We start from the raw sequence: 23,517 nt of genomic DNA on the forward strand, positions 1-23,517 counted from the left end.
AACTTTTCATACTTTTATGTTTATAATATTCCCATTTTTTTATATACAATTAAATTTTAGATTATCTTGCACATATTTTCAAATTACAATAAACATATATTGTGTATGTGCGCGTGTGCGTGCGCGTGTGTGAGTAAATGCGCGCGCAAGAGCGCGTTTTTAACATATAATCAAAGATTTTAATAATATATGTTACATGTCAAAAATAATAATCCTATTATATATCATTCTTATAGAATTTTATAACAAATATTATTGGTATATTTGTAATGTAATAAAATTATAATATGTCAAATATGATATTTTAACAATTTTAAATATGAGTTCAAATACAAATAAATGCATTAAAATAGATTTGAATATCTATATTACTTTATATAAACTATTTTTATATATTTCTTTTCATTCATAAGAAAATTTATATTGCATTAAAAAAAATTAAATACTGCCAGAATTACTAAACAAAGTTTTTATTCAAATTTAAAATGCATTGATCAAATTAAAAAAATCTTACATATGATAAAGGATATCTTTTAATTGTACTTAAAAAACGCCTCTTTAATGTAAATTTATTAACTGCATGATTTATCCTTCTCACTAATTAGCCAATTATAGCGCATGATTGCACCCCGTGCTATTGCAGAAGATAAAAAAGTATTTCCCTTTTGGTATTAATGAATCGACAACTGGCACATAATTTGGTTTTATTACTTGATTTCTTTTCATCAACAAATATTGTATTAATGAAAAATAAGCAATGTATCGATTTTGTTATAGTAATATAAATTATACCATAATATAAATTACCGCTGTTGGTAAATATTTTAAAAATTAACAGTATAACTATGTTCGAATCATATATTATCGCATAAATTACCAGAAAATTTTTAATTGCATTTTTTTTCAAATAAATTTACAGTTATTATAAAGAATGTATCTTTAACATAAATAATTTAGTTATAATTATTTGTGAATAGAAAACAACATAATTCTAATAAATATGATCGATAAGGATTTCAATATCATTTTTTAAAATGGTATGTTAATTATTCAAAATTATTCAAGTTATCAATTATTTTCATATATATAATTTTTCTATAAATATTCAGATATACTTGTCATTTGTAATAAATCCTGCTAAATATTAATTTTGTCGAAATATTAAATGATTATCATATAATCTTAATAGTATATAATTTAAAAGAATAAATTCGAGTTATGCTCGATTAGATAAAATTTTTCTTAGGTAGATTAAAAATTTTTAAAGTATTAAGTATAATATTTTTAAATAAAAATGATTCAGAAACAATAGAAAGTTAAAATTAAAAAATGTTTTGTTTTAATTTACATTTTATTATTAATGAAAATAACAGAAAATAATTAATTTTCCTATATTTATTAAATAAGTACATTTAATAAACGAATGTCGGTGTATACGTGTCTCAATAATCAATACAAAATAACGTGATTATATTTATAATATAGAACACATTCATGATAAAAAAATAAATCTTATTGAGACTGCTATTATTTACTATATTAAGATTACAAATTTTAGATGAATTTTATTTCTTATTGAAAATATATAGAAATTGTTACATTTGTTATATATTATATTATATTATATATTATATTATATATTATAATGTATCAATTAAATGTAACAATTTCTATATATTATCAATAAAAAATGAATGTGTTGCATATTATAACTATCGTCACATTATTTTGTATTCTTGTTTCTGTATATGTATATATATATACAGAAATTTCTATTTTTCTCATATGATAGAAAAATGATGAAAAATTGAAACCTATCCATTTTTTAATATTTGTTATAAGATAATAGAAAAAAAAATAGAAAAAGGAATTTAAAAAATTTTTTATGTTAGATTTATTATCACTAAAGTACATAAATCCGAAGGAGTATTAAAGCCTCGATTTTATAATATTAAACTTATTTCTATTGATATTACTTTTCAGCTACTCAATTTATATCAATGATTTTATAACTTGTGATTATTTTTACAAACTAGATAAATTAATTGTCTATTTAAATCTATTATACAGAATTTCCTAGATTTTTCTTTATAAATGTTTCATAAATATTACATAATTCTAATTGATTAAATTTTCTTATTTATGTATTACTTAATCATTTAATGACATCATTTGATGACATACATTTTTCAGAGTAACGTTTATAACATAATTTTGTAACCTGTGTAATTTAATATCAAAAGTTTAGTAAAATAAAATTAATAATTAATATTTTTGATAACAAAAATCTTTGCATTAATAACTTATTTCACCTGTCTATAGATTTAAATTTATGGATTTAATTATTATTTTAATATATTTACAGTAAAACATAAAATTTGTTACAGTGAGAAAACCAAAATTTAAGAATATTTAAATATTTTAAATTTAAATAAAATTAAACATTCTACAATGTCATCTTCTATAAACAGTATTTTACTTAACATAAACAAGATATAATCAGATAAAAATTGTAAAGACAATACACTAATCGTGAATTGATTCATAAGAATTTATACAATTTTTATTAATTTGAGGGAAAAAGTCATTTAAAATTTACTTGTATGAGTTGATAAATGAATCTATTGTACTCACGTATTCTTAATGAAATATAAGCCAATAGATTATTAAAAATAATTTCTCACAATAAAAAGTTTATATACCAAAGTTCATGTTTAATCTAAAATTGTCTCATGAGAGCAATACATCTAAAATCCCAATATGTCACAAATTAATTGGTGAAATTATAATTAAACAGAATTTAGTATTTCCATTGTAATAAGAACAATTATAATCTTATTTTTAAAATACTTTTTTCCTATAAAAATGAATTATACTTTATTTGAAACGAAATAACATTTGACTCAAATTTCTAATATAAATAAGTAGTTTAATCAGTTGGCTTATTATATTTTCAATACAATGAATAATAAAGAACATTAACTTTTTTATTTTTTTAAAATAATAGAAATCATATGATTATATAATCAAATGTGATAATGATTAGATAAAGATTAGATAATAAACATAAACTTTCAATTCAATTCTATTATATTTAATTTTATTACTACTACACATAAATAAATAAATGTATATATATTGTAATTATTATTTTATTATCTTAATGAAATAATTATAAAATATTTATAATTTTTGATAATCCTGGATAGAAAAGAATCATTTGCAATATAGCCACATAAAATTTTCAAACAAATAATAATGTCGTATAGAATAAAAAGATAATGTAGTGAAATATTATATGAAAAATTATAAGCTTTTTTAATTCTAATTTGAAAAATTATTTGAAAAACAGTTTATCAAATATTAATTCTCTTAATTCGATATTCATAAAATATATGATTCCTACAACATTAATGACTGTAATAAAAAATAAAAAAGTACTAGGAATATGTAAAAGCAAACAAGATTACGAACAATTTTATATCAAGTAGAATTAACAGATATGAATGAAAGTGAGATGAAGAAAATGAACGTATTCCCGCGATTGTTAAAACCAATTAAAAGAGGACCAGAGAAATATAGGAAAGGACAGAAGTACAGTTGCTAGAAGCAAAAGGGCCACGTATGTGTTGGGTGTTACAGATGCAGATTTCTGCTGCGGAATGCATTGGCCTGGGGATGCTGACGATATCAGTGAGACTAATCGCACGACTGCCAGATACCTGCTCGAGCTGTCGAATGATGCTTTCGATCGGAACAGGAACGAGAATAAATACACGTCTCACCAACACCTTCGCACCCACCTTCGCGGTCCGTGTCTCATATTCGAGTTTTATAAAATCATGCTAATAGCTATCTATGAATTATTTTGAACTTTAGTTTTCAATTTCTTTTATATTGAAGTGCCGCTTTATATTTCATTTATCTATGTTTTCATTTTTATTGTTATATTTATGTGTGTGGCACTGAGATTTTCGAATTTTCATTGATTCTATTTAAATTCACTCACGAGAATCGGATGGTTTTATTGAATAAAATGTAACAGCTTGACAGAGCGTATTTGAATAAGAATTGTCAAAAGTCCAAATGAAAAATTTGCTAACTTAAAGAGTACAATTAAATTAAATTGCAAAATTAATATTATAATTGAAAATAAATTTAATATTTTATAGATAGTATTTATATTTGAAAGCCATCTTAAAGGAAATTATATTCTATTACAAAAGAAACAGTTATAATTGAGTGATTGTGAATTATTGTGAAATAAACTATTAAATTAATTAATGAAATATATATGATATTTCTGAAATTGATTGCATTATAATTAATAAAATGATTATGGCAAGCTGTTGATTATTTTTTTAGTTATAGATTATTTTTATAGTGTATTTTTTTAATTATACTTTGTCGAATGATAGTTTGTGGATACAATTATTTGAGATTATCGAAATATACAGATACTTCCCTTCTATTTAAATTATTTGAAATATCAACATTTTTGTATAGTTGGAATTTACATTAGGAATAACATATATTGATGTTGCTATAAGCTTAGTCATTATAATTGTATAGTTTAAAAATACTTAATTTCATTTATTTAAATTATCTATTAGTGCATAGTGATAAATAATAATGCTTCATATATAATACGAGTATTGTTTATTGCACATTAATAATTTATTAAATTCATAAAATTAATGAGCAAAAATAAATCAATATACTTTATTATTTCAGTCAGATACATTATAATCATTAATTATTAAACATATTTTAGTTTTCGAAACATTTATAAATAAAAGTTTAACCTATTCTATAGTTTTATAGAAACTATTAATTAGCAATAGTCGTATAAATAATAAACCAATTTTTATGGATAATATTCCAATAGTAATCGTTAAGAAGCTTTAACGGGTATATGTTTGTTTAATATTTATAATATTTTATTACATAATTTAAATATTGCAAAATTCAATTATTAATTATTAGAAAACCTTTGCTTAAACATTTGATTCTCAGCATAAAGAAACACAATTTTTCAAAACAAAAATACTTCATTCTAGTAGTTTGTTGTATATATTCTTATAATACAACTTATAAAATGTAAATATAATTATATTTTAAAATTTTTCGATAAAGCAGCTAAAATATTTATATATTATTTAAAAATAAAAATCTAGGATTAAAAGAGTATATACTAAGCTATTCATAAGGAATAAGAGAGAGAGGGGGGAGGGAGGACGAGAGAGAGAGAGACAGAGAGAGAGAGAGAGAGAGAGAGAGAGTGTGAGAGTAAATGAGATAGGTTAGAACTTTTTTAATTTTACTTTGATTCTCACTATTGTTTTGGTCAAAAGAATAATAAGAAGATATTCATTGCAGAAATCCATTCTATCATTAGGACTATTAGGCAATAGTTTTCTTAGCATACCGCAAGAACTGTTTTAAAATTATAAAAATTCTCTTTTCCCATGTACACATTCGATAAGACTTTTTGTTCAATTCAATTGTCAGTAAAAATATGTTCACGCAAACATTTTTTTCTTCCCACATATTTCATAATAATACTTACTACTTTCAACCTAATTATATAGATAATAATTTCATTAAAATCAAATCTATTATAATTTTCGATTTTTTTGTTTTATGCTTACTATTTAAATAATTTTATTTAATAATACGTATTTAAAAATTTTACTTTTTCTATAAGCCATCTACTGTGTTATAAAGTATTACTACTAAGTAAAACTAAATGGAAAATATATTTCGCTATTTATTAAATATAATCAGATGAAATAATACTCTTAAAGCTCAATAAGCCATAATAAAATAATGTATAGATTAAATTGATTGTTTATGTAGTTAAAGCCTACAAAAAAAATTTTTGATACTTTTTTTCAAAAACATTATAATTGGAGAATTTTTTTCAATCATTTATTGAATTATATAATAAAATATATTTAAATATAATTAATTCGTATTATAATTACTGTTTCTTAAATGATATATATTCATTATTATCTTATTATCCTAATATCTTTGTATATAATGTTTGAGTAATTAAAATTAAAAAATAAAATTTGATTATAACTAAATTCATTTATTTTCATATTTTCAAAAGTTTTCTGTGTATTTATGTTGAATATATACATAGTATTACAATAGATTAAATAACTATTAAAAATATTAGAAGTAAATATTAAAAATGCTTATACAAAAATGTTTATAAGCTAATCATTAAGTTATATAAATATTTATTTACAATATCTTAAAGTGTGTACAAAATACAATATAAGAAATTCGAGATTTTATATCGAAATGGTTACATTTAATTAAGAAATGAATCTTAGGTCGATTAAACATCTTTCTCATTGAGTTTCTGTACTAGTTTAAAGCTTTAGCAATTGCAATATATGTATTAACTTTAACGAAGATATATACGGATGAGCACTTACAATATTACCTCAGATTTTTTTCTCTATTATGCAGCAACGAGAAAACTTACTTCTAGAATAATTTTGCAAGCTTTTTTAATTTATTTCAATTATATATATAATTTAAATATATCATTACATATACCTTACTTAGCACAAAAAATATATGTAAATACTATTAGATTAATTGGAAAAATTAAATCAACAAATATTAAATTACACACATATATATATATATATATATATATATATATATATATATATTATGCTTTCATTATTTGATCTGATGATATTATTTATAGCCCAGTAAACAATATATAAGAATGTTTTAAAACTATTCTATGCATATAAACAATGTATTATATCATGAGTTCAATGCTTTGTATATATTTTCTACCTAAGTATTTGCTTTTGTACCCAGACATAAACTTTATTTCTTTGTTATACAATACAATATATAATGTCATTGTAAAAGATTCATATCAGTGGCCCTTGTATCATAATCCATGTTTCATATTTTTAATTTTAATTCTTTGATAATTTATTATCTATTACGTTTTAACTTATTTTATTAAATTATTTTATTAAATATTTTTATTGATAAAAATCTCAATACGAAAATTATATTTTTTGAAATTCAGAACATGAAAATGGAAATATTTAAATCAAATTTTTACTAACTATTTATATCTATATGATTAAATTTGGTAATGTTAATATGTTTCACAATTTCTTATTATTAATTAAGATAACCTAATAAATATATTAGAAAAGTATAAAAATAAAACTTCTCAATATTTAACTAGAAAAACCACAAAGCATTATAATAATGCTTACAAAGTATATTTCAAGTGTAAATCTTAAGGAAATTTCAAACATATATTTCAAGTGATTATTTTCAACTAATCTCATTATTCAAAATAACTTTTAAATTCTACTTGAAATACAAATTTTTTATTATTACATAGAAATGCCTATTATACATAAATAAAAAACCTGTAATTAAATTTTCATCACATCAACTAGTAATAATTCAATAGATATGATTAGTTTTTATAAATAGTTTAGTTTTTATAAATATAGTTTATTTATAATAATTTAAGTCTTTTATTTATGAATATTATATAAATATTAAAATTTACAAAAATTAAGTTCTATTAAACTGGTTATCATATTCGATTGTATATTATTATTATTGTATATATTATTATATTTGATTTGGTCATTATTTTAAATATTAAAATCATCACATATAATACTCACTAATGAAAAGTTAATTTTATAATTGAAGATACGAATAATACCTATTCGTACTTTAATTAATATAGTAAATATCTTCGTATAGTATATATTACAATTAATATATATTATACAATATTTTATGTAAAAAGAAATTAGTTATATTTTACGGCATAATATTAATTATTTTATTTATAATCATAACATATTTTCAAATATTTAAAGAAAGAGTTATTATATAATGTCATGTAATAATGAAAACGAAATTTAGAATTTTAAATAGAACTTTTAAAAAAATTAAAAGATTTACTTATAATGGATTATTTAGAATAATTAGTATTGTACAAATTTGAAACAAATTTAATAGAAAATATTCAAGTTTTATAACATTATTTTATTCAGAATATCTTCAATTTTGTTTAATAATTTAAATTTAATTTTTCAGCTCATATTATTTCGTATATGCATTATATATATATATATATATATATATATATATATATATATAAGGTCATACAAACTGATATTTTTATTTTCTTATAAATTTTATTTAGTTAACATTGAGCGTTTTATATTGTTAAATAGTAGCAAGTTGGTTTATATAATAAAATTAAATAACTATTTTCTGGATTGTACTATTAAACCTTATTTAAAAGTATTTAAACTCTCTTTAATCTTTAAACTATAATTTAAATGATCTCCCAATTTAATAATGATTTTAATTACAAATTTTAGACTATTTTTAAACAATGATTTATTATATTATTTAATCTTGATATTGATTCATCATATATTGCATTAATACATCATTCTCATATAAAAACATTAATTTATAAAAGTTCTCCATTTTAGAAAAAATTAAATTAAACTGAATATCATCTCGACGATATTAATTAACCTCTACAATAAAAGTAATTAATTGCGGTTTCATATACAGCAATTAGTCTGGTAAAGAGTTTTCGAAAATTAAGGTCTGTAGACTAAAGTTATTATTTTTAACTACTTAGATAAATAAATGTTGTTATTTTAATATTAAAAGAATGAGAATGAAATGTAATGAAATCATTTAGAAGAAAAATTTAGTAGAGATTTAGTTTATGTAATTATTCAAATCTTTTTACAATCAGTTTGAATATTAGTAAATTTTCTCTTTTCTATCTGTATTAAAATTAAAAGTATCCTGGCTTGGTTATAAAGATATAATCTAAATTTATAATAATAGAAATTTATGTATAGAAATCGAACTAAAGCCTACAAATTTAATTAAAAATTAATAGTTTAAGATAGTGCATGATCAGTTGAATTTGTTATCTTCTTTGTATATATAAAATAGATAAATTTTCCTATAAAAAAAATAAAATGTTAAAATCTCTTATAAATATAATATAAGTGAAAATGTTATTTTTAATTTTAACATAATGAAATTAATTCTTATATATATTGTATTAATATATTTTATTGTTATAAAATTAAGAAATACCTAAGTAATATGCTAAGAAATTTATTATTATTTACAATTTTTTATTATTATTCTTGATTTTATTATTCTGGAAAGTTGAACGTTGTAATATACGTTGTATATATATATTTTAATATTATAAAATCACGAACGGAATAAAAATCATATGTCAATATAGTTTATCTATTAGATAGAGCGATAGATCATAAAAGTATATTTCGAGTAGAATAAGAAGAAAAGATATAAAGTTTGATAGAAATGAAAGCATAATGCTAACTTTATATACGTTTAAATTTTAGAATTAAATAAAATTTTTTATCTTTATATTTTCAAACATTACGTTTAATATTATCAATTTTTATGTTAATACTATTTTATTATATTTTTCTGAAATTTGTTTATATTTATATGATTTACGTATTGCATTATTTTCGTAATGTAATTACATTTTGTTTTCATCTTTATAAGTTCAATAATGTTTCCAATAAATATACACATATTCTGATTAAATGCATTTAAAAATATGACTATTTAAAAAATTTTTTACGACTTAAAAATGAATATAAGTATTATTAACGTAAAATAAGTATTTCACAGTTCATAAATTTAAAAAATTTACAAATGAAAAACTTACATTTAAGTAAAATATAGATTATAATTAAATATTTGAAAATTGTTTCAAAATTTATATAAAAAAATGAATAAAAATCACGGTGTAGAATGAAAAGTAACTATTTTTTATTCCACTAACGAACAATTTACTTTAATTTAAGTAGTGTATCAAATTAAACTGTATTCCAGTTGCAAGCGTTTAGTTACACAAATAATAGCATTGATTTAATTAAAATTTTTTAAATGCACATGTTCAGCTTTTCACGAGTAAATGATAATTTCAAAACTACATGTATGCAATTTATCTTAATACGTGTTCTTATGTAAGATAATATTTTTAGTTGAAAGGAGCATTAAAACAGTAGAATGAAATGCATTGTATATATTGCAAATTAGTACACATACTCTTAGTAATTTTGCACGATAATTAATATATGCATGGAATGTCTTCTAATTAATATTATTATATCATTACTTTTCATTTATTGTATTTTAAATATTAAGGATTATTTTCCTAATAAATAGCACAATTTTTGTAATAGATTATAGCTTCGTAAAGATATCACTATTTACATAATTCGTTTACTTGTAAATAACAATTTTATTTTATTTATACGAAGCATATCATGTATTATAAATACGTACGTATGTAGATAATGAAAGATAATTAAAGTATATTTTAATATTCAATAGTAACGTAATTTCTTTAATTTCTTTTATCTAATTGACTTATAATTTACTTGGAAATCGTAATATTTTATTTATATCAATTCTGTGGTTTTATTAATTTATGGAAGAATATTTTTATATATTTACATAATTATATACAATATGCAATAAGAATCTTCAATTTACTATCGATTATGAAAAAAATTTTAATTTATCCGAAAAATGTATTAATTTAATTGTTACTATAAACTTATAAAAATTATATCAGAATAAAATAATTATATTCTTTATTATTATAATGTACTTGTTATAAAAAGTTTCATGTGTATATAATGTTATAAATTATTAACATATTTAAAATATTCAGTTAAATATAGTACTTTAGCAAAAATGCACCTTGTTATTTATTTTAATTGAATCGTGTCTTTAAATGGTAAGTTGCTTGCTTAGACAGAAAAATTTTGTTAGCACTTTGAAGACGTCAACATGAAATTTTTAATTACAAATGATAATGTTCTTCGTAGTAGTTTTTATCATTGACAATTTTACATATAGTAACAAATACTTTCATTTGACGGTATCATTTATGTGTTGACGTCAACCTGTATTGTGGCTTCCTATTTCCGTTTGTCTAATATCCATTTTTGAATGATAAACATTTTTGAAAAGAATAAATATAAATTACGTGACTTCTTTTACAAATTGTTTCAGGAACCTTGACTGTAAACGTGAGTGTTTTATTGCTGAGTCTTGCGTCTCCTGATGAATCTAGTCTGGTAATTTTTATTTCTAGATATATATTAAAATGATCGAATATCTAAAGAACACGAAACAATGATCTATTTAATTAAAACTGAATCTTAAAAATACTTTAATGTATAACTAGCATATTGTAAACTTTATATAACTACAGTTTGTATTTACAACAAAATAATTAGAGTTTAATTTTATATTTAATATAATCGATTTTTATTTAATTGTTGAAATACTTCTGTTTTAATGTCAAACTAATTGTTAAAATACTGTTAACAGTATTTTTAAATACTATTTCAAATATAAAATTTCATTCAGATTATGTTCATATAAATTGCAATATTCACAAAGTAAGGAGAAAGACAAATTTATTTAAAAAAGAAATAATAAAAAGTTAAATGACTATTCACACACACACACACACATACATTGTAATTTTCTCAATGTTATAATTGCGCCCAATGAACTTTTACATATACACAGCAACCAATACATTGAATATAAAACTGTACAATTTTTATTATCTAGAAATACGAGGTGGAATTCCTTTTGCAACAACAATGGTATGATCCGCGACTACGCTACAGCAATAGATCGCGTTATGAATTTCTTAATGCGATTCATCATCACAACGATATTTGGCTTCCGGATACCTATTTCATCATGCACGGTGATTTTAAGGATCCCCTTATACCAGTTCACTTCGCTCTGCGCATTTATCGCAACGGCACCGTCAACTATCTCATGCGGTATTTATAATAATATACTTTTAATCTTCACTTTTTTACTCTCTAAGACCGTATTCAACAGTTGAATGATATAATATAGTAATTAAATAAGCAGTTTTCATAATTTTATTTTTACTGACTAGCGATAAAACTATCCCATTTTCAAATTTACGTCAAGTTTTTAAACCCATCATGACTTATAATTTATTGGTAACATTGTATTAAAATATAAACCTAAAGTGATCCAAATAATGTTACAATTTCTCTTTACCGGCTGGATAATGATTGTCTTATAAAAAATTTGGCGACCATGTTATTCAAAAAGTGGAATATAAATTTTGTGTGGAAAATTATCTATTCTACGCTCTTTCGTAGTTCTTCCGAAGCTCGAAGCTCTTTCGGTTTCTGCGACTTTATCAAAACCTATTTATACGATGTGGATCCTATTATATCATGGACAAAATAAAATAGAGTAAATAACTACAGTGTAGCCAACTAATATTTGGCCCAAAACGATAAAATAAATGAATAATTGCAATAGTATTTTAATTGTATCGCTGTTTTCTGAAGATGTTTTATTTAACGAAACAGGCTCAAATATTACAAAATAATTTTAAAAAATGTTGAAATTGATTATTATAATTTATATTCAACACTATATTATGATACTTTATATTATTAATTATAAAATACAACGATTAGAGAATGCTTTGCTATAATTTACTTAGTATTTACTGATGTAATTTACAAATACCATTACTGCTTATTATTAAAATTTCTATCTACAGTTATTATACACTTATTATTATGCTTTTATATTTTCAATCGTATAAGAAATATTATTTAATAATATTAAATTAATTAATTAATTAATCTTCATTTTAACAGTTCATAATATTAGAAATATAAGAACATATATATAACTATAAATATATAAAATATTAAGATTAATTTAATGACAAGTTATAAATATAATGTAGTTCCCAATATAATTTTATTTCGTTTTTTATTTGTCTTATAGTTATAATTTTACTTCTGAAATTTTATTTTTATTTAATTATTTTAAAAACACGAAAATAAATACCTTTAATATACCAAATTCATCAAAGCATGAAGAAAATTTATTAGCAATACCAGTTTACAAGGAAATATTTTCTTATAATTACAATTATATTTTTTACAGGCGTCACCTCATTCTGTCCTGTCAAGGAAGACTTAACATATTTCCTTTTGATGATCCCTTGTGTTCTTTTGCGATCGAAAGCAGTGAGTAGACATTTATATATATATATATATATATAATTCATATGTATAATATATTTATATTATAAATGTTTATTATATTGTAAATTTAGAAATGAGAAGGGATAAATGTTACATAAAAAAATTAACTAAACAATATATTTTATTATTCAATGTACCATGAAATTAATTTTTATATTATTTAGTATCGTACGAACAGACTGCAATTACGTACGTATGGAAAAATGATGAAGATACGTTACGGAAGAGTCCCAGTCTTACTACCCTAAATGCTTATCTTATACAAAATCAGACAATCACGTGTCCAATTAAGGCCAGTTGGAGAGGTGAGCCTTATATTAATTTAAAATAAACTTATTAATTGTAATGATTTCATACTTTTTTGCTACAAATTTTTGTAACTATTTTTTTTAATGCATATTTTTACCAAATAGATTTCATTTATCTTTAGGAAAGATTATAAATATGCATCTCTTTGAATATTACTCATTTAATAAATATCTACAGATACAAAATTACAAGTAGGAATTCTTTGTTAAGTAATACAATGGCAATTGTAAATAAAATAAAATTTTATTTTTGTTATTTTCGCTTTTCTAAAACATTATTTCGAATATTAAAAATAATGGAGCTTGTGTTATATTAATAATTAGAATCAAGTCTATAAAATGAAAGAATTTTAAATTAATTTTATAGAACCTATAAAATTTTTTCAATAGCAAAACATGTTTTTTATTTTCATGCGCTAGCTATCTAGTAATAAATTTAGACTATGCTTTATAATATTGAAAACTTTCATATTATCATTACAAATAATTTCATAATCAATAATAAAAATGTATTTTTCCTCATTCAGTTTTTATTTACATATTTATTAAAACATATTTTTATGTTTCAAGGAAAATGAAGTTATTTTCTAACATCAAAGTAAATTTAATAAATTTATATAATTAATTTAATAAAATAAACGATTATAAATAATATATAAGTAAATTATTAATAATTATTACGCAAATTTTAAATTTACCATGTATATTTTTAGATAAAATAAGAAGAAGCTACTAGTAAAAAACTTAGTAAAAAATTATATAAGAAATATTATTTATTATATAGTGGTATATAGTAAAAAAATTTTTTTTTAATTTGTTTGCATTTCATATACGTTGTAGAATTTTTTATATTGTATAGCAAGAGTCAATGATTTAAGAATTTATAAATCAATTCTAATGAGGACTATTGCATATGTCAACAAAATTTTTCATTAGAAATTTAAAATCTTTATTTATTTTTCTAAGGTAAAAATTAAAAATAATGAATGGTAATAAACTAATTTTTTTAATTGTCTTTTATGTTTACAATTTCATGATCTATATTATTCTAAAGAGAATTAAGATTCAAGACTTTAACAGTACAAATATAGTCTGCCATGGAAGCTATGAATACTCATAAATTATTAATATTAATTATAATTATAATTATTAATACTATTGCTGAGATAATTTTAAACCAAAACATCTCCATATTAACATGTTGAATTTTCTTTAAAGCAAATGTACTTTATAATGATTATTTTATTCGAACTTTAAAAAAACGTATGCATAAAAATTACAATATTAAAACATATTATATACTATAATATATTATATACTATAAAAGCATGGTATGGAAAGGCACATTTAAATACACACATTATAAATTTACCTCTGACTAAAGCATATTATTAGTAAAGTTTTCTGTATTTATTATAATAACACCTTTCAATTACATCTACAGTACTTTTAAGTATTCATTGCAAATTAAAAATTTACTTTTCTTATAAGGCAAGTAACTGCCATGTATAAATTATAAGCGAAGGAGCTTAAAAAATTGTTCATCGAATCTATGCATAATAATAATAACTAAGTCTGCTTGTTCTTTAAAATTCATTTTAGCTTTTAACCTTGCATTTATATTAGTGCATTTATATTACTTACTTACTGCAATATTTTTTCCACTCTTAAGTATTGATAGGCGAATGTAGAATAATCATGCATACATTGAAATAAACATAATTGGAACGCATAATTTATTAATAGGAAGTATAAAAATTGTAAGTACTCGATAATATCAATTTCTTTAATTATAATATGTGTGCATAATTATTTAATACTTTAAGGAATATTTATTAGCAACCTTAACAAATCTTATACACTAGTAAATTGTCTAATAAAAAATATCTTATGTTAAAATATATCTACTGTAATTTTCTTAATTTTGATAGATTATTGTATTATCAATATTTCGATAAAAAAATTAAAATAGTTAAATACATGAAACTTCAATATGATGGAATTATATATATATACAAAACTTGATTAACTTGATTAATTATAGTTTAAAGCATCTTTCGGTAGCATAATCTCGTGAAAGTCTAGTCATGTTTTAAGAATTTGCTAAGTTAGTAAAAAAAATTTATTTTAAAAATTTTATATTAAACTAAATTTTTATTAGATTTGAAACATATTACGTATGATTATATATGAGTATCTATAAATATTTTTTCTTATATTAAGTAAATAATAAATTAAGCAAGAAAATAAGAATATACAAAATGATAAATGAAAAAGCAGCAAAACTAAATCAAGAGTTAATAAAAACAGTCAAATACAAAGGATAAACAGCTTACAGCTTCTAATAGAAACCAATGAAATAGTAATATACAAGTACTCTCATCGCATGCACTCTATCTACAATATTAACAAATTAGAGTTTCCAAATTAAATATTTGACCTTAATAAATAAGAATATAAAAAATTTTTATTATATGTTTGCATTTATAGATACCAATTGTACATATTTAGAAAGCGTTTAATCTATATATGTATATTATCATATATACTGAGAATGTCGCATGTCCTGGAATGATTTTGGAAGAAGCAAATTTTAAAAAATGTATTGATTATTAATTTATATTACTAATTTCTTTACTAATACCATAAAATTATAGATAATTTGCACCACGTATTTAAGATTGGCAATCTTGGTCTTTGTCTCGCTTTGTACAAAAAATACGTCTACTATTCCTATTACGATAGCTTGATTTGTAAATGCTATGCGAATTGTATTTTTTATCTAAAAAAAATTATGAATTTATATAGTTATTCATAATAAAAAATTCAAATAAAAATTATTTTATTTCTATTTTTGTTCATTATCTTCATTTTAAATTATTGACAATGCATTTGCTAACAAAAATGATTTGCTAACAACAAGGCAATCTTTATTGATTACATGTCAAAAAAATATATTTAGTAATAATATGAACATCTAATTGTAAATTTAAAATAATGAATACATGTTTTATAGAATAATTAATTATTGTATATATCAGAGTAGATTGTAATATAACATAAGATAAAACTTTGATAGTTTTATAAGAAATCATTTATTTTATTGATATTTTTAGTATATCACAAAACTGCATATGTATTACTATAATATATAAATTATATTTAATTTTTGAAATTGTAAGTATTGTATGTTCTAAATATTCTTGCAAAAATTGCAAATTAATTAACTAATACTAACTCAATAATACATATTAAAAATATAATTGTTAATTAAAATTTTAGACTCAAAATTACAAAATAAATGTTTAGATTTTAGAAACACGAGGTAATTATTCTGAAATAATTCATAATCAAGAATTATAATTTGATTTCGTAAAATAAGTTTAGAGCATTAATGTTAATAGTAATAAATTTATATTTTCAGATAGCTATATTAATAACATTTTTATTTGCAATATTTTTCTATTATATTCAAAAAATTAAAATTCAAAAAGTTTATTATATTAATATTTACATTGTAAAACCTCATTAATTGTTTATATAAAACATTTTATTTATTATCTTAAAATGTATCTAGTATTTAAGAAAAATTATAAAGCGTTAAACATTGTGTTATGTATAAATTTTCCTTGATATCAATTTATTTGCAGTTAAAGATTTCTCTAATAATATTCAATACTAAAATAAATATAGTGAGTAATAAAAATTAGTTGATTTCTATAATCTCCATTAATTTATATGATTAAAATTGGTGCCAAGGAATTGTTTGTACATATTATTGAATTTTTATATTATTATATATATTTATTTATATATATAATATTTATATATATAATATATAAATATATATAAATATATACTAAAAAATTTCGATATTAATACTTATTTATATACAACTACTGTTCGGGATTGATGCAGTTCCATGAATTAAAAAAAAAGGGTCATACGCGCTGTGCGGCCTACAACATGTGCGCCTAGACCGGCACGCGCACTCGAGCCAATGTTTACAAAGAAAACTCGGCAAGTCCGAGCAAGTTTACGACATGAAATATAATATACTATAACATCACACAAAGGTAGATAGCACTCCTATTTCTCTCTCGTCGAACATTCTCGAAGGTTATAGATTTTTTCTTCCACGCCTCGTGTAAGAATTAGTGCAACAACAATGCGTTGTTGCCAGCTAAGTGAGCCGACGCGTGGCTATATAAGGGACGCACGCGGTGCGTCTCGCCCTCTTGCTCAAAATCTCTCTTGCTGGAAGCTTCTTGCTCTCTCGCTGAAAATCTCTCTTGGTGGAAGCTTCTTGCTCTCTCGCTGAAACAAATGTTCGATTTTAAAGGTTTAGTTTATGGCTCGAACTACCAATTCAATAGTTCAGTGGATTAGTCTCTCGGCAGGATAACTTCAAAGGAAGTAATAAATAAAAAGGCTGAAAAATATTATGTATTTAGTAAAAACAATGTTTATTATTTTTAAATAATTATAATAATATTGCAATGTTGTGGCTAGAGAAGATTATTCTATTGTAGTAATGAGAGTGTGTCCTTGCATTCTTGATTATTGTAGATTCTATGGATATGACTGAGTATCTTGAAGTTGAGGTAATGCTGATGTAGTCAATCAATCATCCATGTGAGGTAGCATGAGGAGATGGTAGTTGAATCAAGTACGCTTGATGTATGAATAACTATACTTGATATGGTGTAAGATGTTTGATGGAATATATTACGTAATCAATTGTGTCTTTAATTATTTATGGGGGCAGTAGAAGAATCTAGTCACAGGTAAGAGTGATTAATGGTAAGATTTTAAGCTGTTGAAGGAATTGATAATCTGTAGTTATAGTCTATTAGTCGATCTGTTGTTGTCCTTCCTTGACAACGTGCGAATATCACAGTGAAACTAGTGTCAGCTCTTCTTAGGCTACCTCACATGGATGATTGATTGACTACACCAGCTGATATTTACAACATCAGCACTCAGTCATATCCATAGAATCTACAATAATCAAGAATGCAAGGACACACTCTCATTACTACAATAGAATAATCTTCTCTAGCCACAACATTGCAATATTATTATAATTATTTAAAAATAATAAACATTGTTTTTACTAAATACATAATATTTTTCAGCATTATTATAATCATTTACAAATAATAAACATTGTTTTTACTAAATACACAATATTTTTCAGCCTTGTCTGTTATTGTTTCCTTTGAAGTTATCCTGCCGAGAGACTAATCCACTGAACTATTGAATTGGTAGTTCGAGCCATAAACTAAACCTTTAAAATTTAACATTTGGTCCTTCGAGCCGGATAGTCTCATCGTCAGATAGCAGAACTTAGGAATCGAGCACCCAAGCAGGGCCCACACATACACATCAGGCCTGCTAAATACAGTGGAAGGCAGTACATCTGTAGAGAACACGTGGTCCAATTCCACGAGCTATCAAGCAATAAGAAAGAGTTCAAGATGCGACTATCGAGGCCAAGGGTACCAGGAACTTGAAATCAACAAAAGCCAGCTTTCTTTCCAGCTGATCATCTCCCCAATTAATCTATGAACTTAGGATAAAAATGACAACATAGTCTAATCGCATTCAAATATTACAGAACCTTGTAGAAAATATGCTGTACCGGAACTTGACATCACAGCAGAAGAGCTCTCAGACTCTTATTCATTCGCTGAAGAAGTCCACAAGGCATTTACTAAGAAACATACGTACCTGGAGATGATCTGACCAGCTGTTTAAGATAATCATGAACATATTACATCTAATATATTCACGAAGGAAGCTGCCCAATCCTCGAACACTAAGAGTCCTAGAGATTCGACACTCAAGAAAGCTTGACTGTCACCCATACCCTCTGTATAATAGAGAAAGGCATAAAACTCATTATTTAAAATTCATTATATTAAAACTTCATATTAAAACTCATTAAAATTCGTACCACATGAATGGAAACTGTCTGAGGAAAGGGAGTCATTGCAATAAAACATATCTTTAGATGAATTAAGTATACATTATTACATTACGAAGAATTATATAAGGTCTTCATCAAAGACCATGCATACTTAGGTGCACCCAGATCATCTGCTATACTAATCAAAACATTTTTTGAGGAAATCTATTAAGAGGAGTACAAACAATACAACATGGCTTGAAAATCATCATTAAACTTCGTCACTCATCCAATAAGGAACCTAGTTTGAAAGAATCCTCACCAATCAATGTACACACACAGAGGCACCTTATTAATGTACAAGTAGTACACAGGCAACAAGATGATACATGCAACTAACACAGTCTATACTTACTACCAAGCACACTATGTAAAGAGGATCTGGATACTCATGACCTCCTACCTCTGTACATAGTGTATGCTGACGCCACGTGACAAATATCACAGAACTGCAAGTGGTACCGTTCCTCAACATTATCTTAGATTCATTATATTGCATAGTTTTTGAAATAAGAAACAATAAAGCAGCTCAAGAGAATTGTGGGAAGCATCATCTAGCCCAATCACTTAAAATTCATGCATTGAACAATTTGTAAATTCCTGACATATCGTGTTAGGACACTGAGGGAAATAAGACCATGAAGACTCAACCCAAAGACAAGGGACGAGCATCTAGAAGCATTGTGCGACCACAACAACATATGAAAAGGTCATTTAAGATTTATAAATTATAAATGAACGACAAGCCGAATCCTCCGGCACAAGATGACAAGCTCAAAATAGAAATGCTGCACCCACACACACTTAACACTTGTATGTACACAATTCATGAACATGCCAATCATAGAAAGCAAAATATAGTAAGAAGACATAACCATGATTCAATTGTCAAACACATCATAATATTAATGTATGCAGAATCAATACACTCAAAAAAGTCCTCCAACTGTTATCAGGTATGTGTTAACAAACCTCTGTCGAATCAGCCTACATTTCAACATGAAGAAAGGTGGTGCGTGTACTGTGACAGAAGACATATGATATATCACTGTGAAGAATTTAAGAACATGTCAGACGCAGGAAGAAAAAACCTGTTAGAAAAGCGAGGAGTATGTGTAAACTGTTTGCATCGTCATGACATGGGTTCATGCACCACACTCTCCTAAGTACACAAAATGTAAAGGCCACCACCACTCAATGTTGCATGCAGCTTTTCAAAATGAAACCATTATCAAGAAGGCTATAGTGCCATCAACCAGCTGAAATGATGGTACATTCATTGAAATACAAATGCATAATACTACATTACTAGTCACAGCCTTGTTTTTAAATACTGTCAAATCCTACTACGGTATATGTTCGTCTTCCAATCGACACAGGTCCCACACAGACATTCATCAAGGTAAGACTCATTAGGCAATCAACATTCCACGAAGACATTCCACCAGTTATATGTTGAAGTGTAGGGATCTCAATCACATGATGAAAACTCCTCCATCGTTCAATCAACAGTATCACGACATCATGCATATTAGACCCATCCTGAATGCAGATACTTCGGAGTTTTCAATCTAGATCAGAAGACAACGATGCTTCTTGTCACCACCGATGCCACTAAAGAGTACAGAGAGACCAAAATTCACAAGGATAATGTTGGACCATCAGAGAACACTGTTAATAGACGAACAACAAGGGAAGTACTTCATCAGTTGCCACCTGACACACACTTACAAGGTTAACCATTTCCGGCAATTCAAACACTACTGCAATAATAAAGAACGAGGGAAGTGCATACCCTGTTGCCATGACTTCCGTCATTCAAGGAAGGCACGTCGATGACAGTTCCACAAATGCAGATACAAACGCAACTGAAGCAGCAGCATAATTAAGAGACCTGCGCAAGGCGGGCGGTCCCCCTTTGAAAAAATGGCATGCAATCAACAAGATGTCATCACCGCAATAAGAACAATTTAAAAGAAAAATACCGAGCTTACGCTCGATGATTGCTACACCAAAATCAAAAGATGGTCTCTTCAACAGAACACGCTTACGTCAAGGAGGAAGGACGTCGATTCTATTCGGAAAAAACATAATCAAGCAAAAAGCTATGGCAGCACAAGCTCAATGGGACAAGATGATGCAATCTCAGTCTTCTACACAATGGCTGACAACCCGAAGGGATCTCACCAACGTGACTGACCTCTACATGCCACGTTGGCTCAACATAAGGAGCACCTCACACAAAGAACTACATGGATTCTCTGATGCAAAATATTGACAAAGTCGGCAGTCATGTACGTATCAGTGCACGAATAAAATAAAATAATGGTTATGTAATGTGTTCCAAGACAAACGAGACATCCACCTTGCCTAGGAGAATCCCAAGACCAGAGCTTACTGCAGCCTTACTCGATCCGAGGTTCATATAGTGCGATCTCGCCATAGAGAAAATCGACGTTAAGGCAATCCATTGCTGGAATGATTTACGGTAACCCTCACATAGATAAAGTCCCATCCATCAAATTGAAAGGAATACGTGAAAACAGGGTTATTCAGCTGTTAAGACAAAACACCAAAGGCGCACTGGAGATGAGTCTCTGGGACTTCAGATCTAGCACATGGTGCACGAAACATACGTGCAACATAAATTCAAGAACATACATTGTGGTGGACAGGACCACCACGGATCAAAATTGCCAGAATCATGACCATGGCAACTTACATGAAATAAAAAAACTTCCGATAAGAAACACAATCCGCTACCTCATTATTGGCCACGGAAACTATATCAAATTTTCACCGAAACAAACACATAGATATTCTTCGCTAGAAAATTACTAAGGATTGCCATTGTTTTAAAATTCATCAACAGTTAAAAAAAAAAAAAAAAAACGTGAGCCGCCGCCTACGCTCCACATAACAAAGGAGGTTTTATGAAGGATCAAAGGATCTCAAGGCAAATGGCAACACCCCTTGAAGGCAGATTCTTGAGATCTCTCCCACGGATCAAGTACCGCACAACATAAAAAAAAGGTTATGAAAAACAGGCTCACTCAAATTTACGACATATTTTTTTCCAGACAAGCAATGAACCTGGCCAACCATCAATCCCGAAAGATTAACTTTAATCACCAACAAAATTGGTGTTGGCGGGCGGAATGTTCGGGATTGGTGCAGTTCCATGAATTTAAAAAAAAAGGGTCATACGCGCTGTGCGGCCTACAACATGTGCGCCTAGACCGGCACGCGCACTCGAGCCAATGTTTACAAAGAAAACTCGGCAAGTCCGAGCAAGTTTACGACATGAAATATAATATACTATAACATCACACAAAGGTAGATAGCACTCCTATTTCTCTCTCGTCGAACATTCTCGAAGGTTATAGATTTTTTCTTCCACGCCTCGTGTAAGAATTAGTGCAGCAATGACGATGCTTTGTTGCCAGCTAAGTGAGCCGCCGCGCGGATATATAAGGGACGCAAGCGGCGGGCCTCGCTCTCTTGCTGAAGATACCTCTCGCTGAAAATCTCTCTTGCTGAAAGCTTCTTGCTTGCTGACCGGCTCCTTTGCCGAACCACCCTCACTCAACTGCGTTTGCGGCTAACATCTTGCCGTGACCCGACCATAGTGAACCGATCTAACCATCTACCAGTAGAAGCCATGGCACACAGGTCTGGATCTGCCCTCAGCACGACCGCCATGGAACGGTCGGTATTTTCAGCAGAACCGCCACGGAACGATCAAGCCTTCGATTCGTGTGCGTATTGAAAGGGCTCATTTGTAATATCACTTCGCGCTCACTCAAGAATAACTGCCGCTCACTGCAATAGTGTTTTGTATAATGTGAAGACGACGCGTGGCCATATATTCGGCAGTCTAGTTAATAATACACATGTGCATTAATGAAGTAAAATCGGCAGATTTAGTGCTGATTACAGTGAAGCCAATTGGAATAGTAATCAAAGGGGAGATCAATTACGCAGCAACTAATACACCTAGCCTGCAGATCGCAAGGTACACCTTTATATTAATAAATAAACTAGTCATATCTCGCACAAGAAT

At 25.5% G+C, this 23,517-nt stretch overlaps 1 protein-coding gene across 1 annotated transcript in view; it reads left to right on the forward strand.

Moving 5' to 3' along the window:
- Positions 1-23,517, forward strand: part of pHCl-1 (pH-sensitive chloride channel 1) — a 62,556-nt gene that overhangs the window by 17,966 nt on the left and 21,073 nt on the right. Inside the window, exons 4-8 of the mRNA XM_011498632.1 lie at positions 3,643-3,810; positions 11,122-11,186; positions 11,692-11,912; positions 13,075-13,157; positions 13,340-13,480. Of these exons, the coding sequence (XP_011496934.1) occupies positions 3,643-3,810; positions 11,122-11,186; positions 11,692-11,912; positions 13,075-13,157; positions 13,340-13,480 (678 nt within the window). The remainder of the gene's footprint in view (positions 1-3,642; positions 3,811-11,121; positions 11,187-11,691; positions 11,913-13,074; positions 13,158-13,339; positions 13,481-23,517) is intronic.

The sequence above is a fragment of the Ceratosolen solmsi genome, unplaced genomic scaffold (genome assembly GCF_000503995.2).
Source record: "Ceratosolen solmsi marchali unplaced genomic scaffold, CerSol_1.0 scaffold10, whole genome shotgun sequence".
Classification (NCBI taxonomy): domain Eukaryota; kingdom Metazoa; phylum Arthropoda; class Insecta; order Hymenoptera; family Agaonidae; genus Ceratosolen; species Ceratosolen solmsi.